Here is a 24,406-nt window from a genome sequence, read left to right on the forward strand (position 1 = left end):
ACAGAAAACACAGGAGTTACTTTCCCAATTAAATTTCACATGTAAGAAGTGATTCGATGGATAAATATTTAATATTTTAAAGTGCCCATATTATGAAAAAAATCACTTTTTCTGGGATTTGGGGTATTATTTTGTGTCTCTGGTGCTTCCACACGCATACAAACTTTGAAAAAAAACCATCCATGCTGTTTTGAGTGAGATACGGTTTCTGAACGTGTCCTGCCTTCAGTCTCCGGGCGAGCTGTTCAAAATCTGCAGGGCTTTCTATGTAACTAGCCGAAACGAGGGGGCTAGGGGGCTAACCGTTAGCATGCTAGCGCTAGCATGCTAGCTCGTTCTCAATGGCAAAACATTGCTACAACACACAAGAATACACCCTAATCTACAAAATAAATTGTATAGAACTACTTACATGTCACTGTTCTGCAGGTATTCCACGCAAAGTTGGAAGTGTGCCCTCGTTTAGAAGAAGTCTCCCAGCTAATCCTGCCTTGTACTGACTGAAGTTGCAGAAACAAACAGCTAGCTAGCTCATGTAATCCTTAGCTAGCTACTGCGCATGTGCGACTGACAACAAAGATGTTACAGAAGTTGAGAGGTCTCACTCTGTAGCTAAAACAGAGACCTGAACACAGGGTGAAAAGAGGAGCTGCAGCAATGTGCAGTACAACAAAAAATATGGTGTTTTTTGAAAATTAAACCATGTAAACCTATTCTGATACAATCTCAAATTACAATTATGAACCTGAAAATGAGCATAATATGGCCACTTTAAATGTCACTTCTTTGGCTTTTGGTGGGAGAGGGTAACGATCCTTAAACGATAAGGATCGTTTCCTAATCTTTTGTGCCTCTTCACCACTATAGTCTCGGAGAATATATTTTCTTTTCAGTTGAAAGGGATAATATTTTATACATAGTACATTCCTTACAAACTTATTAGTGAACTATTTACTGTTCAAACTGACACCTTCAACACAAAGAGGCCTCATCTCTGACATAACATTTGCATGAACCAAAAGTTGTTGAGTCATTGTTTTAAAGGGAATTGGAATGGCTTTAATCACTTTAGTGTATTCTCTAAACCAACAATCAAGACTAAATTTGTCACAGAATTCTGTATAGCTTAAAAATTCACCAGATCCATCCATTAATTGAGACACAGTCCAAACTCCTTTTTCCATCCAAGTGCTTAAAAACAATGACTTCCTATTGGATAAGATGTACCTGTTGTTCCATAGGGGTGTATTCTGAGGTGTAAAATTGTGTTTATAAATCAAATTCCAATAGAGGAGAACTTGCTGGTGAAAATCTGATAACTCCGTTGGCAGTTTACATAGATCATAGTCACATCGCAATAAAAAATCAATACCTCCCAACTTTTTGAAAATTGCGTATGGTAGAATTCCGTATGGTAAACCAAAAAGAACTTTTGTGTGAAATAAATGAATTCAGCCATTTTAATTTAAGAACACCGTTCATAACCAAAAAATCAATAGCATTTAGTCCACACTCTTAAACACATCCGCTTTCCTGATATAATGACATTTTTTTATCCAGATAAAGTTAAAATTTATTTTGTTAATAAGTTGAGCCATTTTGTCTGAAACCTCCAATGAAAATGTAGGATATATAACTCTTGAGAGGCTTTCCATTTTAGATAAAAGGACAGTTCCAAATATGGTTATGTCCCTCTGTAACCATGAATTTAGAATGGCTTTACATTTCTCTACTCTTTTACAAACATTTTCTCTCTCTCTTAATTCTTTGTTCCTGCCTATATGAGTGAATGTGCTTATTACATTCCACCTCTGCTAGTTATCACAATAATATAATAAATCATTCATATGAGGCTGAGGGAATTGCTCTTCTTTAACAGTTGACGGTCTATAAAATGAAATGGGAATTTTTTGTGTCGTTGACATTAAAAAGTTAGTCAAACCTTTGTGTTCCTAGGCTTCCCTGGAGCGCAGATAAAGTGGAGGTCAAACAGTTTAATCAGTTCCTGTATGTGCTAATGAGTGTTTCTCAGAGCGAGAGGTATCAGTATGTTACAACCGTCTCAGTCTTTGTCACATGTACATGCTCGCCAGAGAGGACTGCTGTCACATTGCAAGTCCAACAGAGGGCAAAGTGCAAGCTACACTGTGACTGTATAGTTTATCATGATCTCTCTCTCTCTTGCTCTCTTTCTCTTCCTCCCTCCCCCTGTCAAGTCTCCACCTCGATTTCTATATACCAGTCAGACTTTCACTCATCAGGCTTCATAATGCTGTGATTTTCGTGTTTATTGCAACATCAGCAAAGGTAAGACCCATTTCCTCTTGCCTAAAATGTTTAATTCATTGAGTTGATTTACTACAGTAAATACAGTGAACTACAGTAATGTCAATCTACACCCATGAGGCTTCTCCCTTTTTCAGCATGGCCGGTTCAACTTTCATTCACGTGGTACATGTTGTTTGTCTTTCATTGAATGTTATATGTCCACCGATGCTACTCCAAATGTCATTATAGGCCACCACTTTCAGAAAACAAAGGACCATGTGATGGATGGTAAATCTCAGGGGGATTCATAGTTAGAAGTGCCTCCCTGCAGATGCACTGAGAGGGGGGGGGGATTAGCCTACTGACACATTAAGACACTGAGCCCCAGCAGACATGTTTCCACTGGGATTCAGTCCATTATTAGAGGTCATTAAGTCTTAAAAGCCTACTTTTCTAAGGACAAGTGAAAAACCCTGCTTGTGGGGGGTGTCATGATTACACTTATTACCAATGCAAATGAACTTCCTACAGTGACATGAATATGATACTATTGAGATGGAGCCCTAATTGATTGAGATATCCTTGGAACAAGTGGAATAACATGAAATGAGCTCACCCTGCTGGCGGGTTTATTTTAATATTAGGAAATAAGTTTGTATAACTCTTTCTCCCTGTGAGGATCACATGGACTAAAGGGAGATTAGTTTACTGCTCTAATAAAAAAGCCTTCAGGAAAAGAGAGAAAAAAAACAGAGTGGAAGAGGATCTAAATGGCGAAAACGCTGGAGGATGACAATGGCTGGTCACGGTGAGGGGTTGCTGTCAATTTCAGTTCTGGTATTTTGCGTTATCACTTTCAATTTCAAAGAATCTGTCAGTTGAATTAAAACTGATGGCTCTATTCCTGCTGCGTTTAGGAAGGCAGATGATGCCAAAAGGAAAGAAAAGACAGAAACAAAGATGGCTAATCCATTTCAGAATGCTTTCCTTTAAAATGGGAAATAGAGACTATAATTAGATGTGGCGAGTTTAAGCTCAAGGACTTAGCTAAGCAGCTCTCCCTATAGCAACGTGTGTTTGTGTGTGTGTGTGTGTGTGTGTGTGTGTGTGTGTGTGTGGTTAAATCACTCACTTCCGTTTGTTTTGGTTCCTCAGGCGGAGCGCTGACAAATTTAGATTGCAGTAAGTCTAAAAAATTTTAAAAAACAGAGCAGAAATACATAATTGGAGAGTAGTCACTCATTAAGATTGTTTGCCCAGCCCTGTCAACTGTTTCAGCAAGGACACATCATACACTCTCAGAAACAACACAAGTACAGGAGGAGTGCATGTTTGTATTGGAAAGTACATTTTTCACACATGGCCTGGGGCCCAGATGTGTACCATGTGAACACACATAGAGGTGGTAGTTACTTATGGTTCATGGGACACATTTTGCTTCTGGCTTGGGCCCATTGAACTCGGGTGGGAAGCTGGTGAGGGACCAAAGCTTTGTCATAGCACTAGTGAGTCCTGATTGGTCTCTTTATTTCACTTGCTTTTACTCCTAAAACTGAAAGAAAAAGGAGAAAATGAAAAGACAAGAACATTTATTCAGTAAACTGTTGTTTGTAGGTACATTTTGGTGACTTACATGTAAGGCAGTGGTTCCCCACCTTTTTGATCTGGGGTACCCCCACAGCCCTGTCAGATGAACTCACATACCCCTTCATCAATTCCCAATTTATGTTGAAACATACTATTCATCATATAAAAGTGAATATTGTTTTTTCTTTTTAAGTTTATGTTTTTGGCAATTTAGGCCTTTATTTGATAGAACAGCTTAGACATGACAGAGTAAAGAGAGGGGGAAAGACATGCAGCAAAGGGCCACAGGACAGAATTGAACATGCGGCCGCTGCATCGAGGACTAAGCCTGTGCACATGGGGCGCACACTCTTCCAGCTGAGCTATTCAGGCGAGCTATTCAGGGGCCTCAAAGTGGATGTTGTTAAGATTTTTCATACTTGAACTGTTGATATTTAGGCTACATTTACATTGCAATGTTTTGGTTTAAAAACATCTATTGCTACGTTTCCACCTCGCATTCACACTGCTCCGGCGTTTCAGAGCCGCTAAACCAGAGACATTTGAAAACTTTTGACCCCGTTTTGGTTTAAAATCTCCAGGGTTGCGTTGCAGTCTCAACGGCCGCAAACGGAGACCTTTTCATTGCACAAATTATACTACAGTATTTGGTTCACTGTATACTGTATTAGCACCCAAAATAAGCCAACAACACAATTCATCTGCTCACATTAAAGGATAATAACCAGGGCTGTAGTACTCGAGTCCGGTCTTGGACTCAAGTCCGGACCTGAGGCAGTTTTTCCATGGTCTCGAACTTGTCTCGGACTCGCTGGTATTTGGACTTGGACTTGTCTCGGTCTCTGCCACTGAGCTTGCCAAATATGGCTTTTGGTCTCGACCGAGTCCAGGTGTCTTTATTATGTTTATAAGAATATTGGAGGGAAAGTGAATGGCTATACTTATATATCATGGGTGTTGTGACACTGTTTTGCTTTTAGATCAACAAATAATAACCCAAAATGATTGTCTTGATACTGTCATGCATAAGACTTTTTTTTCTGTCCTGGACTCGGTCTTGACTCAGACTCAAACCTTTTTGGACTCGGTCTTGTCTTGGACTCGAACCTCTTTGGACTCGTTCTTGACTTGGTCTCAACTAGTCCTGGTCTTGGACTTGTCTTGGACTCGACAAAGGTGGTCTTGACTACAGCCCTGATAATAACTAAGAAAATGAGGTGACAGGATTGAACCTGAGTGTGTTTTCATTCTGGCTGCAGTGGTTCCCAGCAGGTTATTCTTGTACGTTGCAGTGGTGAAAATGGTTGTATCACTGTTTACTCTGCTGTGGTCACATGGTCAGGGTGAAGGCGAGGTTAACCACAGCTCTTTGTACGCTCGTCTGTTGATCTCACTCCCAATAGACAAGCACTAACACGCATGTAATTTCCCTGCTCCGTATATGCTAACACAGAGCCCAGATACCACAGAAGTATCCCGTCCATAGTTTACAGAAGAATGTGCCAGGATGTCACATTCTTTAGGTCTTCAGGACTTGGAGTCTATAAGGTCAAAATAACAGTAAAGATACTCTAAATGTGTCATTTCAAAATCACATTGTATTTTTACATGGGATTTCTAAGAACAGGCTTCAGATATTATCTTCTAATACTGACAACTCAAGTTTGAAAAAAAAGACAGTTACTCTTACTTTGTTTTAATGTACAAAAACAACAGTATTGGGAGTTATGAGTTAAGATCTCATTCTCACCACTCACTCAAGTATGTACAATAAATGTACAACTGCATGCAGCAGCTAGTTAGCTTAGCACAAAGACTAAAAGCAGGTAGAAACAGCTAGCCTGGCTCTATCCAAAGGTAACCAAAATCTGCCTAAAAGTACCTCTAAAGCTCACAAATGAACATGATATCTGTTTTGTTTAATCCACATAAAAACCACAAAAACCTATTCCTTTAAGATTTGGTCTAATTGCTGTCACCTCTAACTCAATAACTTTGTGTTAGTAATAATAACATTCATTCTAGCTGCTAGCTTGTAGTAAAGTTCAGCTTTTACAAACAAGATAAAAACAGATTTTAATGAATCAGTGTCATTAAGACGGCCTTTGATAAAATTATAAATGTTGAGGTCTTAAAATCTCTATTTGAGCACGATTTCACAATCTTTCCAGCTCCTTTAACCTACTCTATATCCATGACGATCCACTTCCAGGATTGCTCTCGTTCTGCCCGAAATTCCGCCGGATATCACTCTTTTTGGATATCACTCTTTTCGGCAGATGTCCGTTTTTGGATGTCCGTCACCTTCCACTTTCTTCGTGTTGGCGTTCTAAAATTTCTGAGGACTATGGTTAACTGCTCCTCAGATCTCTGCAGGGTAAATCCAGACAGCTAGCTAGACTATCTGTCCAATCTGAGTTTTCTGTTGCACGGCTAAGACAACCTTTGAACGTTCACATGTTCCACCAAAACAAGTTCTTTCCAGAGGCTATTTTGCAGAGGCACCGTTGCTCCATCCGTCACTTAGATTCACCCATGACGATTGTGATTAGTTTATAGAAATTCCAATAAACCACAGCACGTTTTTCTCCCATCCCGGATTGCTGTGTGGACTAGCCAGACCCTCCTCCGCAGCGCTGTGGAAGAAGGTCTGGCAATGCGAGACTACCTTTAACCATAATCCCAAAATGATGACCTAATCATGAGGCAGCATGGTAAAGAGGCAGAACTTAGTTCCTAGTTGGAACTTTATAGAAGCGAATTAGAGAATTGTTTTGGAGATAGAGCTTTTTTTTATTATAGGACCACCAATGCAGTTCAAAATAAAGCCAGACAAAACGTGACAGTCATGTGAATAACTCAAGTCAGATAGGATCTTATCATTCTGAGGTGATGATTTTCTGGCCTGGTCAGAATCTGTGCTTTAGTTTAGGGTGTTTGTGCTGATGAGTAATGAGGGTAACACTCTGGTGTTTAGGCAGCATCATCCTTCTGTGACCTCTCCTTTGGTCATAAGCTCAGTGAAAGTTTCCAATGACTCAGCTTTTGGTTCCGTTCCTCATTTTGTTTGGCCTTGGCCCCACTTAGCATCACATCCTGTAAAAGGATTTGAGGTTTAATAAGGCTGACCGGATTTGAACTTGCATATCTGTGTGGGTCAAAGATATTTGCCTGCTTCACTTGGAGTACCAGCTGATACAGCACACACAGATAAATGCTCTGCAAACATTTGCTGACCTGGAGTGAAAAATTCTTACTTCCCTCAAATTTCCAAGACTTTTCATTCTCACACACCCTGCATTTCACTTCCTGTAGGGCGTCCATGTGATCGAGATCAGTCATGGAGGAACCGCAGCGAATCGATTTGACCTACATCACGGAACGCATCATCACCATTTTCTGCCCTCCTGAATGTCCAGAAGAGATCTACGTGCAGAACCTGGAGGAGATTATTCACATGCTGCAGTCCAAGCATGGACACCACTACATGGTGAGATGGAAAAAAAGTGCTCAGAGTGTAGCACTGTTACAGTTAAAGTCCTGCATTTAAAACGTTATTTGAGTGAAAGCATTAGCATTCAATTTAATTTTCTCAGGACAATTTACAGATAGAGGGGGTCTAGACCACACTATAATTTACAAAGACCCAACAATTCCCTCCAAGATCAAGCTTTTGGTGCAACAGTGGCAAAGTAAAACTTCCTTTTAACAGACAGAAACCTCAGACTGAACCTGGCTCCTGGTGAGCAGTTGTGTCATTGAAATCTAGCCTACTAACAGTACCAAAATAAAAGTACTCATTATTCAGAATGGCCCAATTCAGAATAATGCCTTTTATATTATTGGATTACAGTTATTGATTCATCAATGCACTGTATGTATCACTTTGGTATTGTTGCTGGTAAAGGTGGGACTAATTTTTTACTTTATATTCTTCTGAATCGAATCCTGTGTAGTGGTTGAAGTAGCATAAAATGGAAGTACTCAAGTTAAGTTCAAGTACCTCAATAAAGTACAATGAATAATCTTTTTTTTTTTTTTTTACATTTGTCCTCAGATTCTTAAATGGCACATTCCTCTAGTCATATTGGCTTTCTCTCATTTCAAACAACTTGTGGTTACTTTGTCAAGTCAAATTTAATTATACCAGCCCCAATTCACATATTTGTCTTGCTTTACAATTTGTACAGCATGCTGTATGACACTCTATCATTAGATCCTGGATAAGGAGACATTTATTTTGAAAATTATGCATGATATGTTTTAAAATCGCCCTAAATTTTAAATGTTTGGGCCTTTAATATAAAAAAAGTAAGTTAGTTGGTTTTACTCTCTAGTTTAAAGGTACAATATGTAACTTTTCTGCATTAAAATATCTAAAAACGACCATACCTGTTATATATATTTTTTTGAGTTGTGTACTTACACTATCCCAGATGTTTCCACCAAATGGCAAACCCAGAGAAATCTGTTATTTTATTTTCAGACACGTCACGTTTCATTTAGTCCCCCGTCAGTGGCGTCATATAACCTTTCACCATCTAGTTACTCGTAACTTCCGTCAAAACATGGCACCCAGATGCTACGTTTGAGAGTAATTGTAAATTATACAATGTCACAGAACAAAATACTGGTAACACTGCTTTTTCTGCCAAAATGCATCATTTTGTGATTAATTACATGCCACGTTGCAACACAGTAATACAGCAGAAACCTTATTTATTGATACATATCAATATTAATCCAGTTTAATGTTACTACAATGTATGTGCTGTTTGACAAGTAGCTAACGTTAATGCTAGCTAATGCTTGGTGGATAACATTATAGGGTTACAACATCGTTCATCACGCTCATAAAGTTATTAGTAGTATGATTGTTTTGACCATGGATAAAAGCAGCGCCGGGCTAACCCACGAATAAGTTAACTAGTAACGTTAACGTTAGCTGTATAGATAGACGATTAATCTAATGCTAATTTAGCCAGCTAGCACACCCCGCTCTGCCTGCCTCACTCCCCCGGCACAAAGAGACTTCATTCGGGATGATAGCTGACAACACAGCCGGGACATGTAGCAATAGCTAGTTACCGTTAGCCCCAGCCGGTGCCGGGTGCTAACGGCGCTAACGGCAGTTTAATGAAGTGTCGGGAAACAGAGAATAGCAGACCCAGGCATCCTAGTCACAACATTGGCCATCCATAATTAGGGCTTTGACTCCGAACTTCATTATTCGAATATAATTCGAATATTTAAAAAAACAATGATATTTGAACGAATATTAGGCAGCCCTTAATATTTGAATTTCGAACCTGAAACAAAACCTTGTTTTAAATTCAGATTCCGAGGCTTTTTCGCGCATTTCAAAATGTAACTACACGTCGCGGCGCCGCATGTCGCTCCGCCGCGGCTTGGTAGCGTATTTCCCCCGACTCATTTCCTGGTTCTCTTTCTACATAGACAACGTAAAATCAAGGAGAGGGTTAACTTTTCCCGCTCCAGATTTCCCACCGTGGTCAGAAAACACAGGGGAGACGATTTGTTTCTCTCACTATGTCTCTAGAGTCGCTACTAGCTCTGAAGCTACCGGTAATCACCATCACTCTCTCACAACACACACTCCCCCCACACCCACACACACACACACACACACACACACACACACACACACACACACACACACACACACACACACACACACACACACGCCGGCTCGATGCACACACCTTTTCATTAAAAAAAAAAAAACAGTTGCGGCAATGTGTTTTTCTTCTGAAAACAATACAATAATTGCCTGCCTATTGACATTGACCGATACACTGCCCTCTGGTGGACAGAACATATACAACTTATACCAATATAGGTCTTACTGAAGGAATTTAATGGTCAAAATATTATTAATAAATATTTGAATATATTCGAATATTAATATTAATAAACAAACAAACTTCGAATATGATTTTGGGGCAAAAGTCAAAGCCCTATCCATAATGTTAGCTACCGGTGTTTGTACCGTAAATCTCTTCCCTGCCGAATTCCCCCCCCTTCGCGTTTAGCTGTCTTTACAGTTAGCTAGCTAGGTAAATTAACCCGACAACAAGTGGGTTAAGCACCAAAACGAATAGTTAAGATAACAGAAAAGTGAAGGGGGAGATCTGGCAGCTGAGACATGTTCTCAAGCTGCTGACAACAGCAATCGAACATGCTCGCCATCGCAGAGATTTCCCCTGCAATCCCCACCCACACCCGTCTCTCTGCCTCGTTGAGTAGCTAGCTAGCGTTACAACAAACCCCGTCCGTCCGGTAAAATCCAAAAGGTGACATTGGTATGTGAAATATACTGTGATAGTCTGGTAAAACCTGCTAACGTTAACACGTCACTAATGTTAGCTTGCTGGCTCACTAGCTAGCTAACTGGTCAGCTAGCTACCAATACAGATTGAATCAAGAAAATGTAATTATGTTGGGGAAACTGCAGCCATTTTATTAGCATGACATGAATAAACGTTACTAAACGTAACGTGAAAGATAAAGATGCATTTTAATCAACAATAGTGTTTAGCAATAAAAACTCCCATAATTCCACGCAACTTCCCAACGTCATCAAACGTCTGTGTTTACCATCTATTGTTTTGGTTGAGAGACACCTAGCGGCAGAAAGTTACATATTGTACGTTTAAGTGACAGTTTGTATGGTTAGGTTTTGAAGTATGAAAAAACAATTTGTATTTGTTTTTAATGCAGTGTTTCCCCATGTTGCCATAAAATACAAAAGTACACAGCTACAAGTGTGCCATGAGGCCTGATTTAAGAAATCCTCAAGGATGTACAGTATAAAGGTTTTTTGTTTTTGCTTTGACTGAATTTAAACATCATTAGAGATATTAGTTATTTCATCAGCTCTATGGTGTAAAACAATGTCTTTTGAAATACTTTCATTAAAAACTTTTAGTGTGAGATGAGAAATTTTGTTTTACTTAGATCACAACCTCTTAAAATGTAAATAAGTAAACAAGTTCCAGCTCCATACCCACTATCCTTTCAGTGCCATTTTCATTTTATTTTTATTTTCATTTAGATGTGATGATATGGTAGCCTGGAAATCCAGACTCAAATCCGAAAGATTAAGGGTCTGGCATTGAGTAATGAAAATGGCCCAGCTCGAGGGGCGGCACCAAGCATGCATTTGAAAATCTCACTGCACGCAATTGGATAACACTACGACCAATCACAACAATACACGTGGGGTGACGTATCCAGAGCATACCCATACGCTTAGCTACCAGTGGAGCTAACTGGTAGATTAAACTGTTGTCATCTGTTTAGCTCGCCTCTGGCCCGCCTATATCAGATACACCGATGTGATTGGTGCAGCTCGGCTACAAGGGCATAGTTAATGAGCATCATTACTCAATGCCAGAGTGACTTGCTGAGCAAATTCAAATTGTGCTCTCACGAGAACTCTGGATTTCCAGGGTAATGATATGGTTGAACATTCTTTAATATTGAATACAATTTAAAATGTACCTGTCCTTGTGCCGCTTTTTCCTTTTTCATTTAAACAATTGTTCCTTCTTTCTCCAGGTCATCAACCTCTCACAGAAACACAAAACTCTCACCCGATTGAACCACAAGGTACACTCCAAAGTACCAATTTGAGAGGTTGCATTCCCTTATGTTTTTGGAAAACAGATGTGGTTAACCTTTGGCAATGTTGCCACAAATTTGCTGCAAGGTCATATTTTTATATGCAAATTAGGTTTGTGGCAAACTTCTGGTGGACTTCTGGCTAACTTTGTGGAAAACTTATGGCAAACAATTGATTCTTAATTCTGTTTGTTTGAGGCAAACCTGCTGCAAACAGTTAAAGTGGCCATATTATGTTCATTTTCAGGTTCATAATTGTATTTTGAGGTTGTACCAGGATAGGTTTACATGGTTTAATTTTCAAAAAACACCATATTTTTGTTGTACTACCCATTGCTGCAGCTCCTCTTTTCACCCTGTGTTCAAGTCTCTGTTTTAGCTACAGAGTGAGACCTCTCACTGCTGTAACATCTTTGTTGGCAGTCGCACATGCGCAGTAGCTAGCTAAGGATTACATGAGCTAGCTAGCTGTTTGTTTCTGCAACTTCAGTCAGTACAAGGCAGGATTAGCTGGGAGACTTCTTCTAAATGAGGGCACACTTCCAACTTTGCGTGGAATATCTGCAGAATAGGGACATGTAAGTAGTTCTTTTGTATTATGGTGAACTAGTGTGTGTTGTAGCAGTGTTTTGCCATTCAGAATGAGCTAGCACGCTACAGTTAGCCACCTCGTTTCGGCTAGTGACGTAGAAAGCCCTGCCAATTTTGGGAAAAAGTGATTTTTTCATAATATGGGCACTTTAAGCAAGTTTGCCGCAAATTCATTTTTGATTGGTTTCTGGCAAATATTGAGGTTAAGCTAAAATGCAAAAGTACAAAACCCTGCTGATGATACAAAATAGCTGCAGTGTATGTTACAGTATGTGTGGGTTGTCTGTGAGGTTTTGGATACAGGTTGGCTGGATCTCCAGGCCCCTGACCTGGAGCAGATCTTCAGTGTGTGCACGACGATGAAGAACTGGCTGCAAACACATCCGAAGCACGTCCTGGTGTTACACTGCAGGGTACACGTCACTGATTCCTCTGCACAAAATGATCCATGTACTATCTAATCTACCAGCCAAATGCTGGTAAAATATGCAAATGGCTTGTAGATTTTCTTCACTCACCATCCAAAAAACCCCAGTGGTAATCTATTGAGCGGCTGGTCAAATTTAAACATTCACTTGCTATTTGGCTGGTGGTCGAAAAAGTTCATTTTGAACCCTGTCTGAGAGTATGTCAAGTTTATTAATCCTGATTCTGTGGTTGTCCTCCACAGGGAGGTAAAGGCCGGCTCGGAGTTCTGGTGGCTTCTTACATCCACTTCAGCAACATGTCAGCCAGGTAACAAACACTGATGCCATGCGAATTTAATCAGTAGTGAATCAAATGGTACAGGGCTAAGGATGATAAAGCAGCATTTAACTTTAATAATTTGCAAACCAACGAAAATTTGGGGACATTGAACAACAATCCCAGTAAACAGTCTGGCTAGCAACTCAGTGAGTCTGTACGTCAGCTAAATGCTAGTGCCCACATGCTAACTTGGTCCCAATGACAATGCCAGCATGCTGATGTTTACCATGTTCACCATCATAGTTTAGTGTGTAAGCATGCTAACATTCGCTAATTAGCACTAAACACAAAGTACAGCTGAGGCTGAACCAAAGTATTGGACAACTTCAAATTTTATTCTGATGATGGTGCTAGATGAAAAGTCAGAGGATCACTAAAGTTATTACAATTTATCCTGCAGGAATCGTGAATGTCTGCACCACATTTCATGCCAATCCATTCAGTAGTTGTCAAGAAGTTTCAGGCTGCACCAAAGCGGTGGACCAACAACTGACATTGCCGTCCCGTAGCTATGATGCGAGTGTGGCTAAAAAAATAAGAAAATAAAGTAGATCAAGTGAAAGATATATGGGCACTTGTACCTCCCTGTATAAAATGCGGGTCATCAAGCCGATCAGTGCCTATAGGAGTAAAAGAAACTCTAGTGTGCCCATGTATTGAGCCAAACGTGCACAGGTGTCATTTGGAGACATTTGTGTGGCTGTTTTCTTATACTTGTACAGATTTTGGGTATGACATTACCAGGTCAGTGTCAGTCTCAGTGTCAACTTGTTTAACGTACTGCAACACATGCTGCATGATTTCCACATAAGATATCAATGCTGACTGGTCTGCCCTTCCATCTAACATTTGTCCCAGATATGTCAACAGCTAGCCTGATGTTGTCATACTCAGATTTTAGTCGGAATATGAGTCAGATACTGCTCCATTGGGCTGTGATTATGGGGCATGTTTCAGCCGAACCAGGAAAGAAAATGCCTCTGCACTCAATTGGATAGACCTCCAACCAATCAGAGCAACGGAGTTGTAAACAAATTCAACCCAAGCGCTCTTTGATGACGTGATTGATTACGTTACTGTTGATCATCTGTCCATCATCGTATAAAGCCCGCCCTGACAATTTGATTGGTCCAAACAGCTCTGGTTCGAGCATAGCTGCTCCACAACGGATCAAGTCCAGACTGAACTTCCCAACCTCAAATGTTGTGGGCGGGGCTAAGTTCGGCTGGCATCCAGGCTAGTCAACAGCTATATTGGAATTCAATTTGGCACAGATCTTTCTGTTTCCCAAAGGGTGAATCCTAATGAAACAGTTTATGTTTATGTGTTTGCAGAACAAAGAGCACTGACAGAATAGAGTGAACAGAGGCTTATCTGCTGCACGTCTTCACCAGCCAAAGGGCAAGGTGGTTGATTGAAGAGACTTTGAACTAGACTGTAATTTGATTTTGGGGCAGGGATCCTGTTGCCGTTGGACACCAGTAAAATATTTACTCTAAATGTACCTGCATGACAGAGTCCGGGGCCTAGAAGACACAAAACATTGTTAATGTTAATGAAAAGCATTTTTAGAGCAAACAGTACAGCCTTTGCGGTTCATGTGGTTATATATCGTCTATTTTATCTTGTAGATGTAACTTATTAAAAGTTATTAACATCCTCATTTACACATCTAATCATGGGATGGAGGGAAAGGTCAGTTTGAGGCAAATCAGTGTCAACTAAAAATGCAGGAAAAAGTGGAAGATCTGGAAGATTTCTGCACTGTTGGTGTGCATGAATGTATGTGTGTGTGTGTGTGTGAGTGTGTGTGTGTGTGTGTGTGTGTGTGTGTGTGTGTGCGTGCGTGCGTGCTGTTCATGACTGAAAAGCTAACTCGCTGTTGAGAAATATCTGATTGTGACCATTGTCACTCTATGTGCTTGTGAGTGAGTGCACGTATGCCTAGGCTTGAGAATCACATGATTTATAAAGTTACAACATTACAAAAGAAAACCAGATTCACAAGTTCAAGTCATGCAGATAGTTTTTTTTTTTCATTACTAGACACTACGGCAGGTAAAGCAGAAAACAGTATTTTGTCATTTCGGTGAACTGAGGAGTGTTACACGCATCACCATCTGAGTATTTGCCTCTCTCTCAGTGCAGACCTTTCTCTGGACCACTTTGCCATGAGGAGGTTCTACAATGACAAAGTGTCTGCTCTGATGACCCCGTCACAGAAACGGTAAGAACATGGTTGATTGAGTAGGATCACTGCAGGTCAAAGGTCAACTCTGGTTCAAGTCTTAGCCTCTGAACTGCTGTGACTGACACTAATCACATGATTTATGCTCTTGTGAAATAGTTGCTATAATACATCTACAATGAGGTGGTGAAACTAGGAGACTGACTTGATGAAAAGCACACTTTAATCCATTCATAAAGTTATTTCAGATACTTTTACATATTGGATAGACTCTTATATAGACTCTTGTATCTGCACTTGTAATTGTTATTAACAGTATTATTAATAGGCTGATATCACAGACAGGCTGATATTTATACCAAAATAGGCTATATATATACGGTGGACCTTAAGGACAAAACACAACAGCATTTCAGAAAACACAACATTATAGAAAACAAAACGTTTCATCTGAAGCGACGAAAAAAGCGCCCTTCAGCGTATTTGTATAACGTACCGGCAGCATGTACACGGGGTTTAGCGAGTAGTATGTAAGGCCAAAATTCCGCGTTGGGAGGTTGGTTGGGATGGCAGATGGGTCAAACAACACAGGACTTTCACCTTTTAACCGTCTTTCTTCTTTAACCGTCCCGTTAGTCCCGTGTGTCACGGAAACAAGCCCGCTCACGACCTTTTCCTAAACTCAACCGTCCCATTCCCGCATGTCACGGAAACGTAAACCCACCCACAACCTTTTCCTTAACATAACTGTGTCAAAAGGGACGCCAATAGTCCCGACCAAGCGCGTTTAGTTAAAGCGCGTTATATGACGCTAAAGGAGACTTTTAGTGACAATAACAACGACAAAGGCACCTGACCAAGCGTCCGTATTTTATGACATGGGAGTGAGAATCTGTTGATATATATCATGATTTATTGGGAGAAATCAACCAATTCTATGCAATATATATAGCCCAGAATGAAATAATCCTTTGTGTTTCATAACCAAATGTTCAGACACTGAGGCCCTGTTTACGCGTACATGGTTATTTTGAAAACCGGAGACATTTCCCTTCGTTTGTGCCCTTCGTTTACACGCAAATGGAGAATTTGCCTCTGAAAACGAGTCTTTCTAAAAACTCCGGCCAGAGTGGATATTTTTGAGATCTTCGTTTGCACGTTTGCATGTAAACTGAGACAAACTGAGGTTTAGGCAGCCGAGAGAGAGAAAGTGGAAGTGATTCGTTGCAGTTGTTGCTATTTTTGGGATTCTGATTGGCTAACGTGGGCTTGAGCTTCGTGTTACACTCCCACCTACAGGTTGGTCATGCTCTTTACGGCATTAACGGTATATATACACAAGTACATGTAAACGAACACTTTTCTGAAAACTGACAGCTGTGCACGATGTTATTTTTGAAAACGGAGAGGTTGAAATGTCCATTTATGAAAATAGCTGGCCAAATGTATTACGTAACATTAGAAGATTGAACTGAGAGGTCAAATCAGGTTCCTTAGGTCCAATTACTATTCGGGGTCATGCAGTTGCTTAATTAGGGTACTGGCACCTTTTCTTGGTTAATTCAGGCACGGCAGGGTACAAGAATAATTACTGTACATTTCTATGTGCTCTCAGGTATGTGTGGATGCTGGGGAGCATGTTAAAGGGAGGACTGAGGATGTGTCCCTCTCCGTCTTTCCTCCTGTGTGTTGTCCTTCACAGTCTTCCCAAAATAAGACCAGATGGAGGTAAGACGAAAAATGTGTTTTAGTAAATTAAAAGAAGTGAACCTTTTACACCTATGATTGCCAAAATGTACAAAACAAATCTTCTCTAACTCTGTGGTTCCCAACCTTTTTGGCTTGTGGCCCCTTAAACTAGACCCTCATCACCAGTTCACATTGTAAATATTATATTTAGTTTTCTGTTCAAGTTGCAGGTTGCAATGTTTTCTGTTGTTCTTTTTACTCGTATCCAGTAATCTACAAGAAAACGGAAGAAATTGGAGAGAAAAAATACATTTTTGCTTTTTGTCATTTATCTCGTGACTCCTCCAATTTATCTTCCTCTGACCCCCTCGCCGGGAACCACTGCTCAAACTGACGCATCCAAACACCTGGACTCCCAGAACTACACACACTCACACATTCACAGACAACACTCATCCACACAGACACATTATTTGGGCTACAGGTGCTGCAGATGAACAAAGACTGCACCAAGCATCACTGTGTCTCCTAATTCAAGCAGAAGAGACAGAAATGACTCCGTTTAAGACATTACACACACACACACACACACACACACACACACACACACACACACACACACACACACACCCTCTCCGTCTTTCCTCCTGTATGTTGTTCTTCACGGTCTTCCCAAAATAAGACCAGATGGAGGTAAGGAGCAGATGTCTGATCTGAATTAGAGAAAGCTAAGTAGATAAACAGCAGAAGAAAGGGCCAGCCTGTTGTATTCTTCTTCTTCTTCTTTTTTTTTTTTTCTTTTTTTTTTTATCTTGTTAAGGAAAAAGAAGGAAATAAGATGCTTATAATTTAAAATGTGTTCTTAAGTCCAAAAAGTCAAACGATTGCCATGTTTTGTGATTAAACTCTTCCTCTTGACAGCATGTTGTCTCTTCCTGAGAGTCTACCAGAGTCTACAACCTGTTTGCACATCAGCAGTCTAGTAAGAAATCCCATCAAATCCCATAATAATCTGTAAACATGACAGGGTGTTGTTCAGAAGAGGATACGGTGTAATGTGCGTTTATATCCCTCTCAGCCACGTTAATGCGGCTCAGACAGACCGCCTCTACATTGTGCTCCAGCCAGCTCAGCTGCTCAAAGGGGACATCATGGTGAGTGGTGATCTACTACATTATGAGGTTATTTAGGTTTATATTTAAAGGTCATTATTATATTTCTGCAGTTTAAGGCACATATATGAATAATGATTCATTATTGAGAACTACTAGAAGCCAACCTTGCAGCAAACCTGACTTTTTGCAATTATCTTACCAATTTATTTGTTTGTTTGTGTATTTATAATCTTTTAGGTGACACAGATCTTTATTTCCTAAATAACTTGAAGAGGTTTCCTGGAAAAAAAAAATATATAAATTGTTATATAGTAATATAAATAAAATAAATAGGAATTTCTTTGAAAGGAAAGCTCAGATTAAAGCTGAGTAATTATGATTTATGTCTCTATTATTTAAAACTTAGCTTGCCGCTGTCTTTTTTCCCCTAACATTTGCAACAAATTGTATTATTCTTTCAAGTAGGGATAGACCGATTATTGGCCCTGGACGATTATCGGGCCATTTTTAGGCAGTTTGCAGATTATCTGTATCTGCGTTTTATTTGCCTGATAACCGATAAAGTTAATGAATTAAAGTGTTCTACTTTGGCTCAGCTACAGCTCTGAGTCTGTCCCTCTGCTTCGGTTTCTCTCACCACTGAGTCTGACTTAATGTCCCGCCCACAACACTCTCTGACTCTCTGTTACTGGCTATTATGTTGAAAGGTTCTAATGTATTAAATAATTGCTTCAAGCATTTAAACAAAGTTTTGTGTTGGGATGTTTTAACATTCCAAAATCTTAATTTTGACTTAAAGATTTTCATTTTCACTGTAAAGGCATATCGGTTCCAAATATCGGTTATATCAGTTTCATTAACTACTAAAACCCAGTATCGGTCAATCCCTACTTTACTTTTTTTTTTAAGATTCTTTTTTTGGGGCATTTTTAGGCCTTTATTTTCACAGGACAGATGAAGACATGAAAGGGGAGAGAGGGGGGGAATGACATGCAGAAAAGGGCCGCAGGTCGGAGTAAAACCCGCGGCCTGCTGCGTCGAGGAGTAAACCGTCTACATATGTGCGCCTGCTCTACCGACTGAGCTAACCCGGCCACGGTCGACAAATCTCGGAAATTATTAGAGAAATCTTTCAGGGAATTAATAATTAACAATTAGAAATTTACAAATCATAAAATGAATGAAAATCTGAAAACAAATCTAAATCACAGCTTCAACAGTTCTCATTCATAAACCAAATTGACGGGAAGTGGTTATGAACTGACTTCTTATTTAGCTCTAATAGATTATACCTATGTGTGAATGAGATACGAGCAGCACATAGAGGACACTGTGTCATCTTCTTTCTGGTTTCAGGTGCTTTGTTATGATAAAAACAGCCGCTCAGCCAGCCGGCAGGTCGTCTTCCGTCTCCAGTTTCATACGGGACTCGTACACGGAAACAGCCTGACCTTCTGTAAGGCGGACCTCGACTGTGCCAGTGAAGGTATTTATAACCTACACACTGCCATTATCACACTCTGCTGCAACATCCATCTTAAAGTGCTCATATTATGCTCATTTTCAGGTTCATAATTGTATTTAGAGGTTTTATTTCAGAATACACCATCTTTTTGTTGTGCTGCACATTGCTGCAGCTCCTCTTTTCACCCTGTGTGTTGAGCTCTCTGTTTTAGCTACAGAGTGAGGCATCGCACTTCTGTTCCATCTTTGTTGGGAGTCGCACATGTGCAGTACCTCGGTAAGGACTACTAGCCAGTCAGAAGCAGAGTATGAGGGCGTGCCACGCTAGCAGCTAGGCGAGCATTATAACGTGTGTTACAAAGTGACCACGTTTGTCTCTGAAGTAAAGGCTGGACTACAACAGAGCTGTTTGGAGCAGTTTGTGAACACTGTTTTCTGTTGGAGATGGTAAGTCCCTTTGGGGGGAACTTTGGGCTTTTTCACTTTGTAAACCTATAACGTGCACAAAAAGATATATAACACAATAAAGGTAAGTGGAAAAGCCAAAAAGCATAATATGAGCACTTTAATCTGTAGCTGTTAAATCCTTCACTCTTCCTCCAATGTAAATATGACTCAACTGAACTAACCTTGGACCCACGTATCAGCTGTGCTGCATGTGTGAACATGGAAATATGTCCAGTGTGCCAAGTTAACTGTCCAGCTGTCTGAGGTTTTTTTCGTGTTAATATTACAGATCCCCGGTTCCCAGAAGATGGAAAAGTAGAACTGTTGCTTTCTGACAGCCCTGAAAAGATAACAGGTAAACTTTTTTCCTGAAGCCTGCAGATACAATAACAAAAGGCACCAGCAAACATTACTACAGGGAACTGGATAAAAGAACAGAGAGTAAAAATGCAGGTGAAAATGTGTTTCAGATGTTTTTTTTAGAGGTTTTGCCAAGCTCTGATCCAGGATCCACTATATAGCCTATTGGTTCATTTTTTTTTTAAATAATTATTTTATTTTTTAAAGGACACAATAGACTACAGCTCTGCAGCTCTGTGAGGCTGTACTCAGGCAACATCTACACTACTATCTTTTGGTTTAAAAACTTCCCCTATGTTTAGGCCTTGCGCCCACAATACTCCACAATTTCTTATTTATTTAAGCAAAAAGACAGCTGAGACAGCATCAAATGTTTTGCACGGCCAGACAGCATTAGGGATAAGTAAAGAAAAATGTGTAAATTAAAACAAGTGAACCTTTTACACCTATGATTGCCAAAAATGTACAAAACAAATCTTCTCTAACTCTGTGGTTCCCAACCTTTTTGGCTTGTGGCCCCTTAAACTAGACCCTCATCACCAGTTCGCATTGTAAATATTATATTTAGTTTTCTGTTCAAGTTGCAGGTTGCAATGTTTTCTGTTGTTCTTTTAAAAAAAAAAAAAACTCTTAGACGTAACATTATCCAGTAATCTACAAGAAAACAAGTACAGATTAGAAGAAATTGGAGAGAAAAAAGACATTTTTGCTTTCCTTTGTTGTCATTTATCTCGTGACTCCTCAATTTATCTTCTTCTGAGCCCATCGCTGGAACTGACACATCCAAACACCTGGACTCCCAGAACTATACACACTCACACATTCACACATTCACAGACAACACTCATCCACACAGACACATTATTTGGGCTACAGGTGCTACAGATGAACAAAGACTGCACCAAGCATCACTGTGTCTCCTAATTCAAGCAGAAGAGACAGAAATGACTCAGTTTGAGACATTACACACACACACACACACACACACACACACACACACACACACACACACACACACACACACACACACACACACACAGAGACTCTCACTACTTATGAATGAAAAACATATTCAGCAAGTTCAACAGTTGGGGGCAGTGTTGGACACCATGAGGAGGTTGGAACAGCCAAACTGGCCCTCAGCACGCACAATCACACTCCTCGCCTCCCAACAGGAAGCAATATGAGCAGTTATCACACACACACACACACACACACACACACACACACACACACACACACACACGCATCTGACAGGAATTCAGATTGGAGATACTGTAAAGGGGGAAACACAGGCGGGGAAAAACCAGGACACACACACTCATTCAGACACACACACACACACACACACACACACACACACACACACACACACACACACACACACACACAGTGCGTTTCATTATCTTTGTGGGGACCCGTCATTGACATAATGCATTGCCTAGCCCCTTACCCTAACCTTAACCATCACAATTAAATGCCTAACCTTAACCCTTACCCTCACGCTAACCAGAAACTAATTCTAACCCTAATCCTAAAACCAAGTCTTAACCCTCAAACAGCCCTTTAAAGTTGTGGGGTCCAGCATTTTGGCCCCACAAAGCCAAAGTATACACAAGTATACTGTATACCCCACGAATATAGTTAAACAAGAGCACACACACAGACACAGACACAGACACACACACACACACACACACACACACACACACACACACACACACACACACACACACACACACACACACACACACACACACACTGATGGACACATCCAACAAAAAACTAAATTAATGCTCACATTATTTCTAAAATCCAATTTGAAATGAGCTCTGGCATCAGCTGTTTTTAGTGTGTGTGTGTGTGTGTGTGTGTGTGTGTGTGTGTGTGTGTGTGTGCAATCAGCTCTATCTGACCTCAGGTACACGTCTATGCATCAGCTGGTGTTATTGTGTGTGTGTGTGTGTGTGTGTGTGTGTGTGTGTGTCGTTGTTGTTTAACTGACTCCTGACCAGTTTGTCTGCTGGTCTGTTTGTCATTTCCATGTGCAGGCAGAGAGCTGTGGCACAACGGCCGCTGTGTGACAGTGGACTATGACACCTTGGACCCTTTGGTTAGAAGAGATTCATATCAAGACATGTCTTCTCTTGAAACAGGTGAGGTGCATTTTAATGTTTTTAATCATAACTTCTTTATCTGTTTGTCTTACTTTCACTTTCTCTTCCTGTTCTGGATTCCTATTGTGACTTAAGACCAGATTTATCAGCGAAAATTATAAACTTTTCTGCTCTGCTCTTACATAATCGTGACCTTTATTCTGTTACCATGGCGTTCTTTGTAAAACTAGGGCAGCTTAATTCTGACTTTTAAAATACCATACCAATGTTTTTTTTTTGTTAAGTTTTATCTACGGAACAACAAAGATTGTACGGAAGCCCTGAGAGTGGGAAAAAAAACCCTTCTGGTGATCCATTTTCTAAGTCAGATCTAAATTGTTCTCTCTCCTGTTTATGACATACGAACAGGTTTAAAAAAAAAAAAAAAAAAAAGGATTTGCCAGGATAATCTTTCTAAGTTACTTATTTATCTGTTAAAATGTCAAAAAAAAGAAGGTTTTGGCAGTTAAAATCTTTTTTGTGTGAGAGGATCATTTCTGTTTGTTGTTGTACTACTCGTTGTGGACACAAGAGGCTGAAGTGCACCACTACCCCATGTTCTAAAATGGACTAAAAGCATTCATGTTCTCTTTCAGGCTAGTTTAAATTTTTTCATGCACTTTAAACCCAAGGTATGAGTATTACAACACTTGAAATATGATCCTGACAGAAAAAAAAGTCACCTGCCAAAATTCAAGTCATAAACACAGGAGTGAAAAAACTTTAGATCAGACTTAGAAAATAGATCAACAGAAGAAAAATACATTCTGACTTGCCTCTCAGGGCTTCCGTATATTTTGGCCTCCAACAACTCCAGAGAGAAATATCTGGCTCTTTAGCTGCTAAATGCTCCACTATGTTCACGCTGTCCGCTGTGGCCTGAAATGAAGCCATGAGAGCTGTAAAAATGAACTGAAACATTAAAGTTGAACAATGAGCTGAAACCATACAGTCTATGGCTGAAACTCACAATAAAGTTCTGTAATGAGGGGAGCTGCAGAGTAAGCAGATTATTCTCTGTAGGTTCATCACTACGAGTGACCCCTTTTACATTGTTCCCAAATGATGGCTATAGTTCTTTAAAGGTCCTCTAACCAATACTGTTGTTTTGTACTGTTTTTTAGAATAAATCAAAAGAGTCGATCTCAGTGCTGAGACAGAGAATTTTTATCAACTCGATGGGGCTTTTATACTTTTTTTTAGCTCAGTGTTTCCGGCAGATGTTTTGAGCAAACAAGCTCTGATAAACCCACTGTACACTAACCTGCCCAACACCAAATGTCCGACAGACACAGTTAGTAACTAGCTGGTGAAGCAAGTGGAACATTTAGCAGCTAAAGAGCCAACTATTTCCCTCAGGAGTTGGTGGAGACCAAAAATGGAGCTAAAAATGTAGAGTGAATATTGGACTTAAATTCATCAGGTGGACACAGACACCACCAGGTGGATGTGGGAATAGACAGCTGTTTAATAACATGTTAGCCATAACAGCTTTAAATGATAATATGTCAAAGTTATGTTTTTTTTTTTAGCTTGTCATGGAGATTTTCTTCCCCAAAAAATTTGTTAAAGCTATAGTGCGTAGTCTCTGTCTCCCCCATGAGGAATTCTAAGTAATGACAACAACACTGTCGGTACATCCACATGATACAAGCCTTTCGTGGTTGCGCACCGCACCCACCCCTCCTCCACCGGTTGCTTGTAACCAAGGAGACCACTGAGGATTAAAAAAACACGATGGACTCTTCAGTAGAGGTAATTATCTTCACTTGATTTTCTGCGGGCGACAGTAGCCGGACGACACCTTTTAATGTATATCTCTGGCTGCTCTTGAGAAGTTGTATGCCTCTGTGGGTGCAGATCCAGTCTCTGAGCAGGTCTGTTTAGACTCTGGCCTTCACTGTGGTCAGTGCTGTGGGTAATTGTCTTGTCATCGGTGTGACAGTTTACAACTGTTGTGGTCACAGAGACGTTCCAGGGATTGGACGTAACGACAATCATCTAGACAGCAGCCACACCAGACCCGTGTATTTGGAGGTGGCTGTTTTTCAAAGAGTTTCCATTTAGTTAGAATAACGGTTCACACACACACACACACACACACACACACACACACACACACACACACACACACACACACACAGAACAAC

At 40.2% G+C, this 24,406-nt stretch overlaps 1 protein-coding gene across 2 annotated transcripts in view; it reads left to right on the plus strand.

Moving 5' to 3' along the window:
• The first annotated feature begins 7,180 nt into the window (after window positions 1–7,180).
• LOC144523047 (tensin-3-like) overlaps window positions 7,181–24,406 on the plus strand; it is a 61,343-nt gene continuing 44,117 nt past the window's right edge. For both annotated transcript variants that reach the window (XM_078258335.1, XM_078258337.1), the window contains exons 1-11: window positions 7,181–7,345; window positions 11,437–11,487; window positions 12,381–12,503; window positions 12,761–12,825; window positions 14,981–15,064; window positions 16,641–16,753; window positions 17,636–17,696; window positions 17,793–17,868; window positions 19,186–19,315; window positions 20,030–20,095; window positions 22,152–22,256. In XM_078258335.1, coding sequence (XP_078114461.1) covers window positions 7,196–7,345; window positions 11,437–11,487; window positions 12,381–12,503; window positions 12,761–12,825; window positions 14,981–15,064; window positions 16,641–16,753; window positions 17,636–17,696; window positions 17,793–17,868; window positions 19,186–19,315; window positions 20,030–20,095; window positions 22,152–22,256 — 1,024 coding nt within the window. In that variant the 5' untranslated portion in view covers window positions 7,181–7,195. The remainder of the gene's footprint in view (window positions 7,346–11,436; window positions 11,488–12,380; window positions 12,504–12,760; window positions 12,826–14,980; window positions 15,065–16,640; window positions 16,754–17,635; window positions 17,697–17,792; window positions 17,869–19,185; window positions 19,316–20,029; window positions 20,096–22,151; window positions 22,257–24,406) is intronic.

This window comes from Sander vitreus, chromosome 9 (assembly GCF_031162955.1).
Source record: "Sander vitreus isolate 19-12246 chromosome 9, sanVit1, whole genome shotgun sequence".
Taxonomy (NCBI): domain Eukaryota; kingdom Metazoa; phylum Chordata; class Actinopteri; order Perciformes; family Percidae; genus Sander; species Sander vitreus.